Raw genomic sequence first — 22,062 nt, 5'->3', positions numbered from 1 at the left:
CAGAAACAACCTGTCTGAAGGTCAGGAACAGGATATAGAGACTCAGAAACAACCTGTCTGAATGTTAGGAACAGGATACAGAGACAGAAACAACCTGTCTGAAGGTCAGGAACAGGATATAGAGACTCAGAAACAACCTGTCTGAAGGTCAGGAACAAGATATAGAGACTCAGAAACAACCTGTCTGAAGGTCAGGAACAGGATATAGAGACTCAGAAACAACCTGTCTGAAGGTCAGGAACAAGATATAGAGTCGCAGAAACAACCTGTCTGAAGGTCAGAAACAGGATATAGAGACTCAGAAACAACCTGTCTGAAGGTCAGTAACAGGATATAGAGACTCAGAAACAACCTGTCTGAAGGTCAGGAACAGGATATAGAGACGCAGAAACAACCTGTCTGAAGTTCAGGAACAGGATACAGAGACAGAAACAACCTGTCTGAATGTCAGGAACAGGATATAGAGACTCAGAAACAACCTGTCTGAATGTCAGGAACAGGATATAGAGAATCAGAAACAACCTGTCTGAAGGTCAGGAACAGGATATAGAGACAGAAACAACCTGTCTGAAGGTCAGGAACAGGATATAGAGACTCAGAAACAACCTGTCTGAATGTCAGGAACAGGATATAGAGACTCAGAAGCAACCTGTCTGAAGGTCAGGAACAGGATTAGAGACTCAGAAACAACCTGTCTGAAGGTTAGGAACAGGATATAGAGACTCAGAAACAACCTGTCTGAAGGTCAGGAACAGGATATAGAGACTCAGAAACAACCTGTCTGAAGGTCAGGAACAGGATATAGAGACTCAGAAACAACCTGTCTGAAGGTCAGGAACAGGATATAGAGACTCAGAAACAACCTGTCTGAAGGTCAGGAACAGGATATAGAGACTCAGAAACAACCTGTCTGAAGGTCAGGAACAGGATATAGAGACTCAGAAACAACCTGTCTGAAGGTCAGGAACAGGATATAGAGACTCAGAAACAACCTGTCTGAAGGTCAGGAACAAGATATAGAGTCGCAGAAACAACCTGTCTGAAGGTTAGGAACAGGATATAGAGACTCAGAAACAACCTGTCTGAAGGTTAGGAACAGGATATAGAGACTCAGAAACAACCTGTCTGAAGGTCAGGAACAGGATATAGAGACTCAGAAACAACCTGTCTGAAGGTCAGGAACAGGATATAGAGACAGCAATAACCTGTCTGAAGGTCAGGAACAGGATATAGAGACTTAGAAACAACCTGTCTGAAGGTCAGGAACAGGATATAGAGACTTAGAAACAACCTGTCTGAAGGTCAGGAACAGGATACAAAGACAGAAACAACCTGTCTGAAGTTCAGGAACAGGATACAGAGACAGAAACAACCTGTCTGAAGGTCAGGAACAGGATATACAGACTCAGAAACAACCTGTCTGGAGGTCAGGAACAGGATATAGAGACGCAGAAACAACCTGTCTGAAGTTCAGGAACAGGATACAGAGACAGAAACAACCTGTCTGAAGGTCAGGAACAGGATATAGAGACAGAAACAACCTGTCTGAAGGTCAGGAACAGGATATAGAGACAGAAACAAATGAGAGAGAGAGAGAGAGAGAGGAGAGAGAGAGAGAGAGAGAGAGAGAGAGAGAGAGAGAGAGAATTCGAGGAATTGATTTTCCGGAAAAACAACTTGTCACCGGTGCCAGGCTGTGATAATATGATGAATGGTCACAGTGGACCCCTTGATCATCAGCCCTGTCTCACAAAGACACACTAGATCACTGTTACAGTAAGGAGAGATGTTCAGGGAGTAGAGACTAGATAGTCAGGTATGGTCAGTGCTCTATAACCTGAGTTGGGCCATTTGCACCTGCCTGCTCACATGACTGTTTGGCAGTTGATAAATGACTCAAACGAGATGAGACCAGGTTAAAATACATCTGAGCCTGGTATCCCAACAAGTCTCCGTGCTCAACCCCTCCCTGCCACCACCCCTGTCCCCTGTTCCCTGCTAGGACAGAGAACTGTCACGGGAGCAGAGAGTTTGGCACTCTGACATCTTAATATGGAGTCTCCATGGAACTTCTGTAATTTAAAACACCTGCTGTAACTGAGGACCTCCTCCACCTCCTCCTCTCCTCCTCCTCCTCATCTCCTCCTCCTCATCTCCTCCTCCTCCTCCCCCCTCCTCCTCCTCCTCCTCCTCCTCATCTCCTCCACCTCTCCTCCTCCTCCTCATCTCCTCCTCCTCCTCATCCTCATCTCCTCCTCCTCATCTCGTCCTCCTCCTCCTCCTCCTCTCTTCCTCCTCTCCTCCTCCTCCTCCTCCTCCTCTCTTCCTCCTCCTCCTCCTCTCTTCCTCCTCCTCCTCTCCTCCTCCTCTCTTCCTCCTCTCTTCCTCCTCCTCCTCTCTTCCTCCTCCTCCTCTCCTCCTCCTCCTCCTCCTCCTCCTCCTCCTCCTCCTCTCCTGATCCTCCTCCTCCTCTCTTCCTCCTGCTCCTCTTCTCCTCCTCCTCCTCCTCCTCCTCCTCCTCATCTCCTCCTACCCTCCTCCTCCTATTCCTCCTCCTCCTCCTCTTCCTCCTCCTCCTCCTCCTCATCTCCTCCCCTCCTCTCCTCCTCCTTCTCCTTCTCCTCCTCCTCTCCCTCCTCCTCTTCCTCTTCCTCCTCCTCCTCCTTCTCCTCCTCGTCCTCCTCCCGTCTTCCCCAACTTGCACCTGCACCTTCTTCTTTTCCCAGACAGGTCGCTCAAGATCCAAGGGTGAAATTGGACGTCCGTCCAGGTAGCCAGGACGTCGGGAGATGATGGTTAAAGCGCTAGTGAGGACTATTACCGTCAAGTGGGCTTGTGGTTCACCAGGGCTTTGTGGACGGGGATGGAGGATGGGCGTAAGGTGTGACTATTACCGTCAAGTGGGCTTGTGGTTCACCAGGGCTTTGTGGACGGGGATGGAGGATGGGCGTAAGGTGTGACTATTACCGTCAAGTGGGCTTGTGGTTCGCCAGGGCTTTGTGGTTCGCCAGGGCATTGTGGTTAGCCAGGGCATTGTGGTTCGCCAGGGCATTGTGGTTAGCCAGGGCATTGTGGTTCGCCAGGGCATTGTGGTTAGCCAGGGCATTGTGGTTAGCCAGGGCATTGTGGTTCGCCAGGGCATTGTGGTTCACCAGGGCATTGTGGTTAGCCAGGGCATTGTGGACGGGGATGGAGGATGGGCGTAAGGTGTGACCTCCGGCTCCGTGCGTCACGGGTTCAATCCCGGTGCTAGTTTGTACCCTATCCTAACCCTTAACCTTTACCTTCACCGTTCAGAATTAGTGCCTAATGTAAACCGTCATGTTGTTTCTGTTGTAACCCTATCCCAAACTTAACGGTCATGTTGTTTCTGTTGTAACCCTATCCCAAACTTAACCGTCATGTTGTTTCTGCTGTAACCCTATCCCAAACTTAACCCTCATGTTGTTTCTGTTGTAACCCTATCCCAAACTTAACGGTCATGTTGTTTCTGTTGTAACTCTATCCCAAACTTAACCGTCATGTTGTTTCTGTTGTAATCCTATCCCAAACTTAACCCTCATGTTGTTTCTGTTGTAACCCTATCCCAAACTTAACCGTCATGTTGTTTCTGTTGTAACCCTATCCCAAACTTAACCCTCATGTTGTTTCTGTTGTAACCCTATCCCAAATTTAACCGTCATGTTGTTTCTGTTGTAATCCTATCCCAAACTTAACCCTCATGTTGTTTCTGTTGTAACCCTATCCCAAACTTAACCCTCATGTTGTTTCTGTTGTAACCCTATCCCAAACTTAACCCTCATGTTGTTTCTGTTGTAACCCTATCCCAAACTTAACCCTCATGTTGTTTCTGTTGTAACCCTATCCCAAACTTAACCCTCATGTTGTTTCTGTTGTAACCCTATCCCAAACTTAACCGTCATGTTGTTTCTGTTGTAATCCTATCCCAAACTTAACCCTCATGTTGTTTCTGTTGTAACCCTATCCCAAACTTAACCCTCATGTTGTTTCTGTTGTAACCCTATCCCAAACTTAACCCTCATGTTGTTTCTGTTGTAACCCTATCCCAAACTTAACCCTCATGTTGTTTCTGTTGTAACCCTATCCCAAACTTAACCCTCATGTTGTTTCTGTTGTAACCCTATCCCAAACTTAACCCTCATGTTGTTTCTGTTGTAACCCTATCCCAAACTTAACCCTCATGTTGTTTCTGTTGTAACCCTATCCCAAACTTAACCCTCATGTTGTTTCTGTTGTAACCCTATCCCAAACTTAACCCTCATGTTGTTTCTGTTGTAACCCTATCCCAAACTTAACCCTCATGTTGTTTCTGTTGTAACCCTATCCCAAACTTAACCCTCATGTTGTTTCTGTTGTAACCCTATCCCAAACTTAACCGTCATGTTGTTTCTGTTGTAACCCTATCCCAAACTTAACCCTCATGTTGTTTCTGTTGTAACCCTATCCCAAACTTAACCGTCATGTTGTTTCTGTTGTAACCCTATCCCAAACTTAACCCTCATGTTGTTTCTGTTCTAACCGTAACCCTATCCCAAATTTAACCGTCATGTTGTTTCTGTTGTAACCCTATCCCAAACTTAACCCTCATGTTGTTTCTGTTGTAACCCTATCCCAAACTTAACCCTCATGTTGTTTCTGTTCTAACCCTATCCCAAACTTAACCCTCATGTTGTTTCTGTTCTAACCCTATCCCAAACTTAACCCTCATGTTGTTTCTGTTCTAACCCTATCCCAAACTTAACCCTCATGTTGTTTCTGTTGTAATCCTATCCCAAACTTAACCCTCATGTTGTTTCTGTTCTAACCGTAACCCTATCCCAAACTTAACCGTAGAAATGTGACATTTGGAGAAACTTCTACATTTGATGTTTGCAGAAACGTGTATAAACGTCAGAATCAGAAGTGAAACTGGTAAAACTGTGAGATCTTGTTGCTTTTCCTCTTCATGCCTCTCCCAATACTCCTCTTCCTCCTGCCTCTTTTCCTCCTCCCCCTCCTCCTACTCCTGCCTCTTCACCTCCTCCCTCTTCCTCCTCCTGTCTCTTCACCTCCCCCCCTCCTCCTCCTCCTGTCTCTTCACCTCCTCCCTCCTCCTCCTCCTCTTCCTGTCTCTTCACCTCCCCCTCCTCCTCTTCTTCTTCCTCATCCTCCTCTTCCTCTTCACCTCCTCCCTCCTCCTCCTCCTTCTCCTCCTTCCTCTTCACCTCCTTCCTCCTCCTCCTCCTCCTCCTGTCTCTTCACCTCCTCCCTTCTCCTCATCCTCCTCCTGTCTCTTCACCTCCTCCCTTCTCCTCATCCTCCTCTTCCTGTCTCTTCACCTCCTCCCTCCTCCTCCTTCTCTTCTTCCTCCTCCTCCTCCTCTTCCTCCATGTCTCCTGCTAGCAGACTGGGACAGCTGTTGGGCACCCAGGAGACAGACAGTGACAAGCCCTGTTTGCTCACGTCTCTTTCTCAACAACATCTGTACAAATATACCCTTGAAGGCGAGGGATGACGTCAGGATGGTATTATACAGAATGTCATGGGGAACAGCAGACTAGAGCCCATGTGTTGTACAGGATAGCATCAGGGTTTGGTCTGAAGATGGGATATGATATAACGTCCTATTTGGTAGAATGTGTATTTATTTAATTCCTTTAATTCGTTTTTTTATGGATGAAATCATAGCTTAAGTCCAATGTAAAACTAATAATTATGACACAACATCCGTAGAATTGCAGGAAATTTACTTTTTTCTCTCCCCTGTCAAAGACGAGGGGCCACTAAAAATGTTTTGCTAATGACGTGGTCTCCTCCAAAGAAAAGGGACATGTTTGCATGAGCTCGGGTGCCAGGTTAACACTGACTTTCTAATATTGGTCCCAGGCTGAACATTTTTGAAGAACCCTTGATCTACAGTAACAGTGGAATGATATTGTTTCACATTGTCCCCCTCCCGAAAAATAGCATTCTAGCAGTGCAGCCTTCCTATTGCCAGAAAATCTCTTTTAGTCAATTCAACAACGGACCATTACATTTGACAATCGGATATTTGCTGGCCCCAGTCAATTTGACAACAGTAGATTTGCTGGCCCCAGTCAATTTGACAACAGGAGATTTGCTGGCCCCAGTTAACTTGACAACAGAAGATTTGCTGGCCCCAGTCAATTTGACAACAGTAGATTTGCTGGCCCCAGTTAATTTGACAACAGGAGATTTGCTGGCCCCAGTTAATTTGACAACAGGAGATTTGCTGGCCCCAGTCAATTTGACAACAGGAGATTTGCTGGCCCAAGTTAATTTGACAACAGGAGATTTGCTGGCACCAGTCAATTTGACAACAGGAGATTTGCTGGCCCCAGTTAATTTGACAACAGGAGACAGTTTGTTGTTGAATTTTTACCAGTAGTACCTTTTAATTCTGTGAAGCGTATCATAGCAGGATAGAGCTCCACTTGTATTGAACTCCTGTATTGTAAAGAACCGCTTGGAAAGGTAGGACCATCTTGGCTTGGTCTGAAGATGGGATACGACAGCGTCACATTTGGTAGAATAACGTTTATTTATTTTTATTTATTTATATTGTATTAATAAAACTACTTTATACTTCTTTATCTTTATTTCTGATAAGACCTTGAAATGATTCTTAAGGTAGTAATTATGTAATAACTATTTAATCACGCTTGTACAATAACGTTTGATATGTCAATTCAATATAATTAGCGGAGTGTAAAATAAGAGCTTTACCCAATCACCCCTGGGCATATTTCCTCTAAAACCTGGCTCTAACAGTTTTACAATGAAGCGTTTGATGAGGCCAAACTTTGCTGCAGGCCTTTTCTTTTGATACCCTGTAGAAGAACAATGCAAACAGGAAACTCTCAAGTATAAAAATGTCAAACTCAACCTGTATTGATGGCACACACAGCAGTATACAGTATACCACACATTACATTGATGCTCCACCATGAGATAAAGCCAGTCCTCCAACCCCTCTCCTCCCCCTCCTCCTCCTCCTCCTCCTCCTCCCGCCATCTTTGATGTCAGTAACAGTAATTATTCCAACTAATGTCTTTCACAGCTTTTTAAAGAGCTAGTGCTGTCAAAAAAAGGTGATATTCCTGTGTTTTAATATATATATATATATATATATATATATATATATATATATATATATATATATATATATTTCCACACAATGAGGTTGGAATAATACTGTGAAATTGTGAAAATTATGATAATGCCTTTTTAGTCTAGAGCATGTTTGAAAAGATAGACTGAAATGTCGTCTTGTTTGGCTGGGTGGGATATTTGGACCCAAAAAGCCCAGCCAAGTTTAATAGACCAATAACAAAGAGAGTTTTCCCTCCTCTCAGCCAATAGCAGCTACTTTACAGGTTACACATCCCTCCCCATTTGGCTCCTCCAATTAGGCCCCTCTCTCTCTCAGACCACTCCCACACAGTCCTGGCATAAGTCTTGCTTGAGAAATTGCATTTTATGACCATATTCATTGAAAACAATCCTAGTAAGGTACTTAATTGCTACTCAGAACTTATTTGATATTGAGATATAAAAAAAACGTTATTATTAAAGCTCAAATGAATCACAGCTTGAAGACGTAGTGGTTGAAGTGAAGAATGTAGAAGTTAATGAAGAACGTCAACAACACAAGCAGATAAAACTAAACCAGTTCAGAAAGGGAAGCCGAGCGCCCGCCTCATTTGACTCAGACTCATCAGCTGACATTGCACCAATTAGATGCTAGTAACAATCACTCCTACCTTATTTGGCAGTCGATTTAATAAGCTGACTGGTTTGTGTTCACACACATCCTGCTACTCCTGCTAGTATGTGTTGGCTTCGTGCTCCCTCCACCACCCCAGGCATCCACCTGTTAGGTTCGCTTTCCTGCTGGGAAATGTTATATATTGACGCTTTGTTTGGTGGCAGTGAGCTTCCCTGAAGGATCAGAACTCACAACACTTGCATTATTAATGATTAAACATATTTCTTCTGGTGTTTCCTTTCTGAAAAACGCCTGCTTATATCCTGTCATCCTAACACCGGAATAACCATAAATATATTTTGTATTCTATATGTTTTCTACTTTAACGGTCAGCCGCCGACGTTACGCACTATCTCGCCCAAGGCCGTGTCGTAGGATGAAGGCCATGTCGGTTTACGACTGCACCCCGAAAGGTTTACAACACGTGCACAACAGCAGACTTTTTGTTCTTGACCTTGATCTTTAATTCATAAAAAGCTTAATTATGATGCAGGCCCTCTGCATTAGAAAGACTTCATAGGTGAATACACAGCACATCATATATATTAGCCTTATTAAAGCTTATAACACATCTACTAGCCTTATTAAAGCTTATAACACATCTACTAGCCTTATTAAAGCTTATAACACATCTAACAGCCTTATTAAAGCTCATAACACATATATTAGCCTTATTAAAGCGTATAACACATCGAACAGCCTTATTAAAGCTTATAACACATCTAGTAGCCTTATTAAAGCTCATAACACATCTAACAGCCTTATTAAAGCTTATAACACATCTAACAGCCTTATTAAAGCTTATAACACATCTAACAGCCTTATTAAAGCTTATAACACATCTATTAGCCTTGTTAAAACTCATAACACATACATTAGCCGTGTTAAAGTATCGTCTCAACACGTCGGCGGACACACATGTCCTGAAACATACTACATGTTCATAACATACAACATGGTCGTAACATACTACATGGTCATAACATACTACATGGTCATAACATACTACATGGTCGTAACATACTACATGGTTATAACATACTACATGGTCATAACATACAACATGGTTATAACATACAACATGGTTATAACATACTACATGGTTATAACATACTACATGGTTATAACATACTACATGGTTATAACATACTACATGGTCATAACATACTACATGGTTATAACATACAACATGGTTATAACTTACTACATGGTTATAACATACTACATGGTCATAACATACTACATGGTCATAACATACTACATGTTCATAACATACTACATGGCCGTAACATACTACATGTTCGTAACACTCTACATGGTCGTAACATGCTACATGGTCATAACACACTACATAGTTATAACATACTACATGGTTATAACATACTACATGGTTATAACATACTACATGGTCATAACATACTACATGGTCATAACATACTACATGGTTATAACATACTACATGTTCATAACATACTACATGTTCATAACACTCTACATGGTTATAACATACTACATGGTTATAACATACTACATGGCTATAACATACTACATGGTTAAAACATACTACATGGCTATAATATAGTACATGTTCCAGCACATAGGGTCCGTATGAGAAACAGCCATTCAGGATGAGACAGACATGTCTTCTGAATTAGCCAGTGACTCAGCAGTTTAAGGTAATGTTGAGCTGGCTAATAGAAGGGAAACCGCTCCGGACCAATCATCATCAGCAGGATATCAGGTTATTCTGAATGGTGTGGTAAAGGGCAGCTGTAGTGATGACTCCATTAGTACACAGCCTGAGAGGCAACTTCCTGTCATCAGTAACAACATTAAAACTTCTTCAGGATTGGTAGGTCCCCCCGCGGGATGGTTGAGAAACGTAGGCTAACGCGATTAGCATGAGGTTGGAAGTAACAAGAACATTTCCCAGGACATAGACATATTTGACATTGGCACAAAGCTTAAATTCTTGTTAATCTAACTATACTGTCCAATTTACAGCAGCTATTACAGTGAAAGAATACCATGCTATTGTTTGAGGAGAGTGCACAGTTTTGAACATGAAAAGTTATTAACCAACATGGGTATTCCTCTCTGTTTGGCTGTTAAATCGGGGTAAATAGGTGGGATCGTTTGTTGTACTGGCAGATGTAGTACCTTTGTGATAGGAGCAAGTGGTATATACACACACACACACACGCACGCACGCACACACACACACACACACACACACACACACACACACACACACACACACACACACACACACACACACACACACACACACACAAATACACACACACACACTCCCACAAGCAAATACACAACTGCACACTCATTCGCTCTCTGTCCCCTACAAGTGCAGAAAAATATCAGAGACAAAAGAACAGGCTCATTTACTTGATTCATGGAAACAGTAGGTACAGCAGCTTGACAGGCTCCGAGACAGACAAATGCTAAAGGTCACATACTATATATAAAACTGGACTGGCTTATTCAACTGTTTGCCACAGTCGTCCCACTTCTCTCTCTCTCTCAAAATCTTGCTGCTCTAATCTGAACAAAACAGCAGAAGAAGAAGAAGTAGTAGAAAAAGTAGAAGAAGAAGTAGAAGAAGAAGTAGAAGAAGAAGTAGTAGAAGAAGAAGAAGTAGTAGAAGAAGAAGAAGTAGTAGAAGAAGTAGAAGAAGAAGAAGTAGTAGTAGAAGAAGAAGTAGTAGTAGAAGAAGAAGTAGTAGTAGAAGAAGAAGTAGTAGAAGAATTAGAAGAAGAAGTAGTAGAAGTAGTAGAAGAAGAAGTAGTAGAAGAAGAAGTAGTAGAAGAATTAGAAGAAGAAGTAGTAGTAGAAGAAGAAGTAGTAGAAGAATTAGAAGAAGTAGTAGAATTAGTAGAAGAAGTAGTAGTAGTAGTAGAAGTAGTAGAAGAAGAAGAAGTAGAAGAAGTAGTAGAAGAAGTAGAAGAAGAAGTAGTAGAAGAAGAAGAAGTAGTAGAAGTAGTAGAAAAAGAAGAAGTAGTAGTAGAAGTAGTAGAAGAAGTAGTAGTAGTAGAAGTAGTAGAAGAAGTAGTAGAAGAAGAAGAAGAAGTAGTAGGAGAAGTAGAAGTAGTAGAAGAAGTAGAAGAAGAAGAAGTTGTAGAAGTAGTAGAAGAAGAAGAAGTAGTAGAAGAAGAAGAAGTAGTAGAAGAAGAAGTAGAAGAAGAAGAAGTAGTAGTAGAAGAAGAAGACGAAGTAGTAGAAGAAGAAGAAGACGAAGTAGTAGTAGAAGAAGAATTATTAGTAGTAGTAGTAGTAGTAGTAGTAGAAGTAGTAGAAGAAGTAGAAGAAGAAGAAGTAGTAGTAGAAGTAGTAGAAGAAGTAGTAGAAGAAGAAGAATAAGTAGAAGTAGTAGAAGAAGTAGAAGAAGAAGAAGTTGTAGAAGTAGTAGAAGAAGAAGAAGTTGTAGAAGTAGTAGAAGAAGAAGTAGTAGAAGAAGAAGAAGTAGTAGTAGAAGAAGAAGTAGTAGTAGAAGAAGAAGAAGTAGTAGTAGAAGAAGAAGTAGTAGTAGAAGAAGAAGAAGAAGAAGACGAAGTAGTAGAAGAAGAAGTAGTAGTAGAAGAAGAAGTAGTAGTAGAAGAAGAAGAAGTAGTAGAAGAAGAGGTAGTAGTAGTAGTAGTAGTAGAGGAAGAAGAAGTAGTAGAAGAAGTAGAAGAAGAAGTAGTAGTAGAAGAAGAAGAAGAAGTAGTAGTAGAAGAAGTAGCAGTAGAAGAAGAAGAAGAAGAAGACGTAATTGTCCAATGTGTACAGGATAATTTAGTTTCATCCCTCCCGTCCTCCCTGTATCATGAAAATTAGCATCATAACCCTGAACCAGTACAAGAAGAAGTAGAAGAAGAAGAAGAAGAAAAATACGTAATTGTCCATTGTGTACAGGATATTTTGGTTTCATCCCTCCCATCCTCCCTGTACCATTTAATATTAGCATCACAACCCTAAACCAGTAGAAGAAGAAGAATCCCACCACAACAATGAGTATATAGTATCAGTTCTGAGTCTGACAAGTTGTATGGAGTTGCGGCTGGGAGTATTGCTTCTTCATCCTATGTAATGTATTCTCAGTGAATTTGGTGATGTTTTTTCCCCCTGTTCAGAGAATGTTGTCATTACATTTGTTTTATTTAAACAGTGTAGTGTCTTTGGCTATGCCGGATTAGGTAATATGACATGCTATTCTATAAAATAATTTCTCTGTAATTAATATTAGCTGATTAAGCTAATCATGTAAATGTAATTAACTAGAAAGTCAGGGCACCACGAAATAATGTTTACAGAGCTGTTATCTTCCGAATAAACTCTTAAAGACCTGGTAATCTTTTACCTCAATAGCAGTCAATCGTTAATTGTCACCTTATTTAGTCTCATCTGAAAGTTGTAAATTCTTGGTTATCTTCATGAACCCTGGCTAACAAGTTGAATCAGCAATTCAAAATGTGGTTTAATTATTTATTTACTAAATACCTAAATAATCACACAGAATTACATCTACACAGAATGGATCATAAATTGATTACAAATGATGTCATAAAGGAAAACGTCCCTGGCGGACGGAACAGTATATGACGGCTGGTTACACAAAGAAAGGGGTTGGGTTTGAGTGAAAGAGCGGGAAGACTGAGGAACAAAAGGTTTTGTGTCTCTATTGGGCCGTAGGCAGCTATGCTATCATAAATACAGTATCTTATGCATTCTAAATAACTGCCCATTTGAAAAAGGAAAATGCAATAAATATTTACTCTGAGCTGCGCTTCGGTAGATTGTTCATAGATAGAAGGCGGGGTGGTACAGCATGGTTCTCTGGTCCTCTGAAGAATGTCTAGTGGTGAAGTGGGAGCGTGGTAGAATGGATACTCTGTCCGTCCTCTCCTAGCCCACGTCTACAGTTGCTGCGCTAACACAACGGCTAGGAGGTATCCCTTCTTAAGTGAATAAGAGTTCAAAGTTCATACCAAGTTTCCATACTTTAAGCTCATGCTATATTCTGGCTGGTATAGTCGAAATTCATCCTTTCGGCATGTGGATCGTCATCTTCACGTTGAAATGCGATGCTAATTTCGTTAGGTTCTTGGTCGTTCAACCAGAGCTCACGCTGAGGTTGGCTTAGTTCTGTAGGTGATCTTGTCCTTTTAACGCAGGGACCGCAAGTCCGCACGCCCTTGGATCAGGAAGTAGAATTTTTGTCAACGGGTTTATATAGTGGTGAAAGAAGGGCGTGTTTCATAGTTTACAACCCATGTCTGTTCACTTGGGCGGGGCCTCTGAGTGAGCAGAGTGGTGTTCTTATGACAAACCGTTCTCTCATTAAGAAGCTAAAATTACATTTCATCTTTTTACAAATAGTTTCATATTTAAACATCTAAATTGCACAACAATTCCATGTGAATCTGAAAACTAGAATGTGTAGACTTTCCAAGATACAGTTTATGTCGTCCTGTCATCAGTAATCATGTCTCAGACACCAACTGATCTGACATCATATTCATTAAGTACCAACGCATATTTTCAACTGGTTGGATTACCGAAATATGGGTCAGTTTCCCATCTTTTGATGTCCCCAGAATCTCTATGTTAACAAAGGACTTTTTTCAAGAGTTCACTCTATAGAGTAGAGAGATAGAGAAATGGGGGAGGAAGGACTTTACGGGGTCATAAACCTCCCCATCAGGCCAACGTCATGACACCAGGCAAGTCAGTTAAGAACAAATTCTTATTTACAATGACAGCCTAGGAACAGTCTGCCCTGTTCAGGGGCAGAACGACAGATTATTACCATGTCAGCTCCTTTCGGTTGCTGGCCCAACACTCTAACCAATAGGCTACCTGCCGCCCCAACATTTCAGTTACTGGCCCAACACTCTAACCAGTAGGCTACCTGCCGCCCCAACATTTCAGTTACTGGCCCAACACTCTAACCACTAGGCTACCTGCCGCCCCAACATTTCAGTTACTGGCCCAACACTCTAACCACTAGGCTACCTGCCGCCCCAACATTTCAGTTACTGGCCCAACACTCTAACCAATAGGCTACCTGCCGACCCAACATTTCAGTTACTGGCCCAACACTCTAACCACTAGGCTACCTGCCGCCCCAACATTTCAGTTACTGGCCCAACACTCTAACCAATAGGCTACCTGCCGACCCAACATTTCAGTTACTGGCCCCAACACTCTAACCACTAGGCTACCTGCCGCTAGGCTACCTGCCTAGTGGTTAAAGGGATAGTTCACTCAAATTACGAAATACACATTGGTTTTCTTACCCTGTAAGCAGTCTATGGACCAGAGAGGTTTGAGGAGTTAGCGAGGTAACTTTGGTCAACTCGGGATAACTAGTTCGTAATAAAGCCAGGTACATTTCTATGGCAAAGAATCCTTCAGAACAGGGGGCAGGCTAATTCACGGCTAACTCCACTCACCCTGAATGAAATGACTGAGTCACGAGCTTAGGACCAATGAAATCAGATTCCCTTCCTCTTGCAAAGATTGCGTCATCGTCTCCTTCATTTGAGGAAGACAACTAATCAAATACTTTATTAATCAAATGTTTTTGTGTGCAATTTTTTTTAAACGTTTAATATATATCACATTACATTTTTTGTAATGACAAAATTGTCACGCCTGCTCCCGCTCCCCTTCTCTGGCGCTCGAGGGCACCAGGCTGCCCAACAGTATGCACACCTGTCACCATCGTTACACGCATCAGCGCTTCATTGGACTCACCTGGACTCCACTACTTTATTGATTGCCTCCTCTATAACTGTCTGTTCCTCAGTTTGATCCCCGTGTCAGCATTAATGTCGTTATGTTTCCCTTGTCCAGAACACTGTCCGTGTTTTGTTTCATGTCTGTAATTTATTACATTTATTAAATATTCACTTCTCGTCTTCCAGCGTCTGTCCTCTCCAACAAAAAAAAAGTTTAAACTTCACGGACTGTAACACTTTTGTATGAATGAATATATTTATTAATAGGAGTGGGGAAAAAGGTGCTTATGGTTGTGCGTTGATAAGCACACCAAAGACGGCATTAACGATAAGTAACACAATTATGACGGCACTTCTAAAAGCCTATATAACACCATAGCCTGCTGAATTTGCAAGATCATTTTTCTTTCATTTTGATTTCGGCACAAATGAAAATGCGGCACTGACTTCCCCATGGATTGATGTTTCAGCATTGTCTCAAATGAAGAGTTCTGCCTCGCCCATGGATTGATGTTTCAGCATTGTCTCAAATGAAGAGTTCTGCCTCGCCCATGGATTGATGTTTCAGCATTGTCTCAAATGAAGAGTTCTGCCTCGCCCATGGTTTGATGTTTCAGCATTGTCTCAAATGAAGAGTTCTGCCTCGCCCATGGTTTGATGTTTCAGCATTGTCTCAAATGAAGAGTTCTGCCTCGCCCATGGATTGATGTTTCAACATTGTCTCAAATGAGGGTTCTGCCTCGCCCATGGATTGATGTTTCAGCATTGTCTCAAATGAGGAGTTCTGCCTCGCCCATGGATTGATGTTTCAGCATTGTCTCATTGAAGAGTTTGGCGTTCGACTACCCATGTGAGACATTCACACACACTTACAGGCCTGCTATGTGCGGCAGGCAGTTGAGCAATATCCACCACTGTAGTACGGATGAAGCCTGAGCTGGAATGTGAAGCTAACAGAAGCTGGCTAGCTTTAGAAAACCCTGAGTAGATGTAGCTGGCTTCGGAAGGATACCCCTCTGGTATGACAGCAACCCAGGCTTTGGTTTTGTTTACCTGACCACTTTTTCAAATGCTAACATTTTAGCATTGGTGTCACAAATCCAATGCAAGTCAATGGTACCTATATTAGCATTTCCATGCTTCATGTCCAAATCATCCTAAAGTACTGTATTGTCGTGTATGTGACTATCATTAACTTCTCTAGGGTAGGGGGCAGTATTTTGACATCTGGATGAAAGGCGTGCCCAAATTAAACTGCCTGCTACTCAGACTCAGAAGGTAGGATATGCATATTATTAGTAGATTTGGATAGAAAACACTCTGAAGTTTCTAAAACTTGTTTGAAGGATGTCTGTGAGTATAACAGAACTCATATGGCAGGCAAAACCCTGAGAAAGATCCAACCAGGAAGTTGAAAATCTGAGGCTTGTAGATTTTTTATTGATTCCCTATTCAAACTACAGTGACTTAGGGGTCATTTTGCAGTTCCTAAGGCTCCACTAGATGTCAACAGTCTTTAGAACGTTGTTACAGGCTTCTACTGTGACCTGGAAGGGAATGACAGTCATTTCAACCAGGTGTCTGGCTGAGTGCCATTAGATCATTCATGCGGCGTGGCCATCAGCGCGAGGTGCTTTCCTTTTCCTTTCTGAAGACAAAGAATTTGTCTGGTTGGAATATTATCGAAGATTTATGATAAAAACATCCTAAAGATTGATGCTATATATCATTTGACATGTTTCTACAAACTGTAGTATAACTTTTTGGACTTTTCGTCTCAACAAAATGCGCGAGCATGGCGCATTGGATAACCTCGACTGAACGCGCGAACAAAACAGAGGTATTTGGACATAAATATGGAAGTGTGGAAGTGGGAGTCCTGGGAGTGCATTCTGACGAAGATCAGCAAAGGTAAGTGAAGATTTATAATACTATTTCTGACTTTTTTGACTCCAGAACTTGGCGGGTAACTGTATAGCTTGCTTTGATGGCTGAGCTCTGTACTCAGAATATTGAAAAATGTGCTTTCGCCATAAAGCTTTTTTGAAATCTGACACAGCGGTTGCATTAAGGAGAAGTGTATCTATAATTCTTTCAATAACTGTTGTAAAGTTTATCAATGTTTATGATGAGTATTTTTGTAAATTGATGTGCTCATTCACCGGACATTTTGGAGGCAATACATTTTCTGAACATAATGCGCCAATGTAAAATGGGGTTTTTGGATATAAATATGAACTTGATCGAGCAAAACATACATGTATTGTGTAACATGAAGTCCTATGAGTGCCATCTGATGAAGATCATCAAAGGTTAGTGATTAACCTGTTATGGCTAGGGGGCAGTTTTTTCACGGCTGGATAAAAAACGTACCCGATTTAATCTGGTTACTACTCCTGCCCAGTAACTAGAATATGCATATAATTACTGGCTTTGGATAGAAAACACTCCAAAGTTTCTAAAACTGTTTGAATGGTGTCTGTGAGTATAACAGAACTCAAATGGCAGGTCAAAACCTGAGAGATTCCTTTACAGGAAGTGGCCTGTCTGACCATTTCTTGAACTTCTTTGCCATCTCTATCTTTTACAAAGGATCTCTGCTCTAACGTGACACTTCCTACGTCTTCCATGGGCGCTCAGAGCCCGGGGAAAACCTGAATGTCATCATCCCAGCCCCAGGCTGAAACATTATCGCCTTTCTCAAGTGGCCGATCAAGGGACTGTGGGCTTAGGCGCGTGCCCTGGCCGCCCCCGTCTTTGTGATTTTTCCTCTTTTTGCCGACAAGGAGATTCCCAGTTGGAATATTATCGGCTTTTTACGAGATAAATTGCATAAAAATTGATTTTAAACAGCGGTTGACATGCTTCGAAGTACGGTAATGGAATATTTAGACATTTTTTGTCACGAAATGCGCCATGCGCACGACCCTGATTTACCATTTCGGATAGTTTCTGGAACGCACGAACAAAACGCTGCTATTCGGATACAACGATGGATTATTTGGGACCAAACCAACATTTGTTATTGAAGTAGCAGTCCTGGGAGTGCATTCTGACAAAGACAACAAAAGGTAATCAAACTTTTATAATAGTAAATCTGATTTTGGTGAAGGCTAAACTTGCCGGGTGTCTAAATAGCTAGCCCGTGATGGCTGGGCTATGTACTTAGATTATTGCAAAATGTGCTTTCACCAAAAAGCTATTTTAAAATCGGACATATCGAGTGCATAGAGGAGTTCTGTATCTATAATTCTTAAAATAATTGTTATGCTTTTTGTGAACGTTTATCGTGAGTAATTTAGTAAATTGTTAGTAAATTCCCGGAAGTTTCGCGGGGGTATGCTAGTTCTGAACGTCACATGCTAATGTAAAAAGCTGTTTTTGATATAAATATATACTTGATTGAACAAAACATGCATGTATTGTATAACATAATGTCCCTAGGTGTGTCATCTGATGAAGATCATCAAAGGTTAGTGCTGCATTTAGCTGTCTTCTGGGTTTTTGTGACATTATATGCTAGCTTGAAAAATGGCTGTGTGATTATTTCTGGCTGGGCACTCTGCTGACATAATCTAATGTTTTGCTTTCGCTGTAAAGCCTTTTTGAAATCAGACAGTGTGGTTAGATAAAGGAGAGTCTTGTCTTTAAAAATGCTGTGAAATAGTCATATGTTTGAAAAATTGAAGTTTTTGTATTTTTGAGGAATTTGTAATTCGCGCCACGCCTATCATTGGATATTGGAGCAGGTGTTCCACTAGCGGAACGTCTAGATGTAAGAGGTTAATTTTAGCTGTATTTCTGGTTTTTGTGACGCCTCTCCTTGCTTGGAAAATGGCTGTGTGGTTTTTGTTGTCAAGGTGATGTGCTAACATAATCTAATGCTATGCTTTCGCCGTAAAGCCTTTTTTGAAATCGGACAATGTGGTTGGATTAATGAGAATCTTATCTTTAAAATTGTGTATAATACTTGTGTGTTTGAGAAATTTGAATTATGAGATTTTTGTTGTTTTGAATTTGCCGCCCTGCTATTTCACTGGCTGTAGCCATGGGTGGGACGCTTAGCGTCCCACATGTCCCAGAGAGGTTTTAATGATGTTACTTACAGATTATTTGGATTTTAAGCACTAAAATGTTAACAGACTCACCTGGGTTAGGTAACATAGACCCTGAGAGGCCCATAGAGACTCACCTGGGTTAGGTAACATAGACCCATAGAGACTCACCTGGGTTAGGTAATTAGCAGCACAGCTAACACACACTCACAGCGCTGACACATGCACACACAAACGTAAACACAGTGCTAACACCCACACACACACACACACACACACACACACACACACACACACACACACACACACACACACACACACACACACAAATAGCTACAAACAGTGCTAGCACACACACACACACACACACACACACACACACACACACACACACACACACACACACACACACACACACACACACACACACACACACAGTGCTGTATCTTAGCCTGTATCTTTGTAGTGACTGGGTGTATTGATACACCATCGAAAGTGTAATTAATAACTTCACCGTGCTCAAATGGATAATCAATGTCTGTGTATTTTTTGTTTTTTTACTTATCTACCAATAGGTGCCCTTCTTTGTGAACCATAGGAAAACCTCACTGGTCTTCATGGTTGAATTTGTGCTTGAAATTCATAGCTCGACTTAGGGACATTACAGACAATTGTATGTGTGTGGTACAGAAACGGGGTAGTCATTTAAAAATACAAATTCCAATATTTTTACTCACAGAGAGAGTCAACGCAACTTATTATGTGACTTGTTAAGCACATTTTTACTCCTGAACTTATTTAGGCTGGCCACAGCAAAAGGGTTGGATAACTATTGACTCAAGACATTTCAGCGTTGAATTTTTGTTGAATTTGTAAACATTTCTAAAAACGTAATTACACTTTGACATTATAGGGAATGGTGTCTGGATCAGTGACACAAAATCTCAATTAAAAACATTTAAATTCAGGCCCCAACATAACAACATGTGGAAAACGCAAATGTGTGAATACATTCTGAAGGCACTGTAAATTACGGCAAATTGGCAGGAGTGGAAAAGTACCCAATTGTCAAATTTTAGTAAAGATATAGATACCTTAATAGAAAGTTACTCAAGTAAATGTAAAAGTCACCCAGTAAAATAGTACTTGAGTAAAAGTATAAAATGATTTGGTTCTAAATAAACTTAAGTATCAAAAGTAAAAGTATAAATCATTTCAAATTATTTATTTTAAGCAAAGCAGATGGCACCATTTTCTTTCTTTTTTTAAAATGTATGGATAGCCAGGGGCCACACTCCAACACTCAGACATCACTTACAAAAGATGCATTTGTGTTTAGTGAGTCCGCCAGATCAGAGGAAGAAGGGATGACCACGTGTTGTCATGATAAGTGTGCTAATTGGTCCATTTTACTGTCCTGCTAAGCGTTCAAAATGTAACGAGTACTTTTAGGTGTCAGGTAAAATGTATGGAGTAAAAAGTACTGTCAAGCTGTATAAATAGGAAGCAGGTGCAGGAATATCTAATAGGGGGATTTTATTTCTCCATCCAAATAAAGCACGTCATATATATTGTAATGAAACAGCAGGGGAGCAGGTCTCGAACCCTCGACCTTCAAGCCCGAGTCCGGCGCGCTATCGACTGTGCCGCAAAAGCATGCTCGAGTGGCAGAGTCGATTTCCGCGCTTATAAAACCCAGGGTCGTCACAATATATATACCACAGGGATGTAACCCAAACAAGGAGCGAGGTGTAAACCTCTAAATAATACATGGGACGAGACCCCGTAATAACAAGTGTACAAATAACACGTCACACAAAAACCCGACACAACAGAGCACAGGTACTCACAAAACCAACAGACATGGGATGTGTCACGTCCTGACCATAGTAAGAGGTTATTTTCTATGGTAGACTAGGTCAGGGCGTGACAGGGGGGTGTTTTGTGTTTTTCTATGTTTTGTATTTCTATGTTTAAGTTCTAGTTTTTCTATTTCTATGTTGTTGTTTTTTGGGTTGAACTCCAATTGGAGGCAGCTGGTCCTCGTTGTCTCTAATTGGAGATCATATTAAGTAGGGGTTTTTCTTCCTGAGTTTTGTGGGTTATTATAGTTTGAGTAGTGTTTGTTTCTTTCTACGTCACGGTTTGTTGTTTTGTTTATTCAGTTATTTATGTTTTGCAAAGTTTCACGGATTTAATAAAATGTGGAACTACAACCACGCTTACACTTTGGTCTGCTCCTTTCGACAGCCGTGACAGGATGACAATAATCGACAAGGACAAATGGGGAACAGGGGGCACATATATACACATACTAATCAGGGGGAATGGTAACCAGGTGTGGGTAATGAGACAAGACAGTCTGGGGTTGGTGGCGATGATCCAGTTCAGTGACTCCTAGAAGGCCGGTGATGTAGACCTCCAGAACTGGTAAACGGAATGAGCAGCAGTACCGGGGGGGGGGTCTGTGACAAGTACATTATTTTCTTTAGGAATGTAGTGAAGTAAAAGTAAAAGTAAAAAAATATAAATAGTAAAGTAAAGTACAGATACCCTCCAAAAAATGACTGAAGAAATACTAGAAAGTATTTTTACTTAAGTACTTTACACCACCGCAAATTGGTTCCTGTTTCAGTCATGTCTTTGGTCACGTTCTCCTTGGTCAATCAAAAACAGCCTGATGATTGGTTGACAATAGAGCCTCAAACAAAAACAGCCTAATGATTGGTGGACAATAGAGCCTCAAACAGAGACAGCCTAATGATTGGTGGACAATAGAGCTTCCCACAATGTAGGCGACGGCTGCAGAATGAAGTTTAAGAGCAAATGCAGAAACCTTGCAGTCGACTGTAGTCAACTTCATGACCTTTGATCACATGATTTCTGTTCAAGTTCCTGAGGTCTACGTGTAAGCACAAGTCGGACAATTGTGATCCCCAGAATGCAACACACAATGAAAGGCGGTGACCAACGATGGTCACGGTTCTTAACAAAAGTGATTTGCTCGAACAAGCCCATTGAGATAAGCGATGCAAGACTTTGCTCTCACACAGTCACACGGGGTATCAATGCAGGAAGTGCTCTAGACTAGCTGAGGTTCCCTCTCTACGGTATACGTTGTTGCTTTGGCAGTACTGATGCAATGTTATTCATGCCAATAAATTAGCTTGAATTTTAATATGAGAGAGAGAGAGAGAGACAGAGAGACAGAGAGAGAGAGAGAGAGAGAGAGACAGAGAGACAGAGAGACAGAGAGACAGAGAGACAGAGACAGAGAGAGACAGAGAGAGACAGAGACAGAGAGAGACAGAGACAGAGACAGAGACAGAGAGAGAGAGAGAGAGAGTTGACGGGTGCACACACAGAGACAAAATGAGACAGGTATTCAGATTGCCATTTAAAATGACAGACTGGAAGTCAGTTAAACTGGAGTTTTAACAGAAGACAGTTTGAGGTCAGGTGATCGATAAATTGTTTGAGA

General features: G+C 41.5%; 1 protein-coding gene across 1 annotated transcript in view; it reads right to left on the bottom strand.

Annotated features, from left to right (window-relative positions):
- The window catches only part of LOC123727733 (keratin-associated protein 5-1-like), a 140,646-nt gene that overhangs the window by 108,851 nt on the left and 9,733 nt on the right, over positions 1–22,062 (bottom strand). Inside the window, exons 5-7 of the mRNA XM_045696739.1 lie at positions 18,855–18,926; positions 12,277–12,283; positions 9,986–10,098 (exon numbers count right to left, since the gene is read on the bottom strand). Coding sequence (XP_045552695.1) covers positions 9,986–10,098; positions 12,277–12,283; positions 18,855–18,926 — 192 coding nt within the window. The remainder of the gene's footprint in view (positions 1–9,985; positions 10,099–12,276; positions 12,284–18,854; positions 18,927–22,062) is intronic.

This window comes from Salmo salar, chromosome ssa16 (genome assembly GCF_905237065.1).
Source record: "Salmo salar chromosome ssa16, Ssal_v3.1, whole genome shotgun sequence".
NCBI classification, from domain to species: Eukaryota; Metazoa; Chordata; class Actinopteri; order Salmoniformes; family Salmonidae; genus Salmo; species Salmo salar.
Note: the sequence above shows the minus strand (reverse complement) of the source record. Positions and strands in the feature narration are given on the sequence as shown.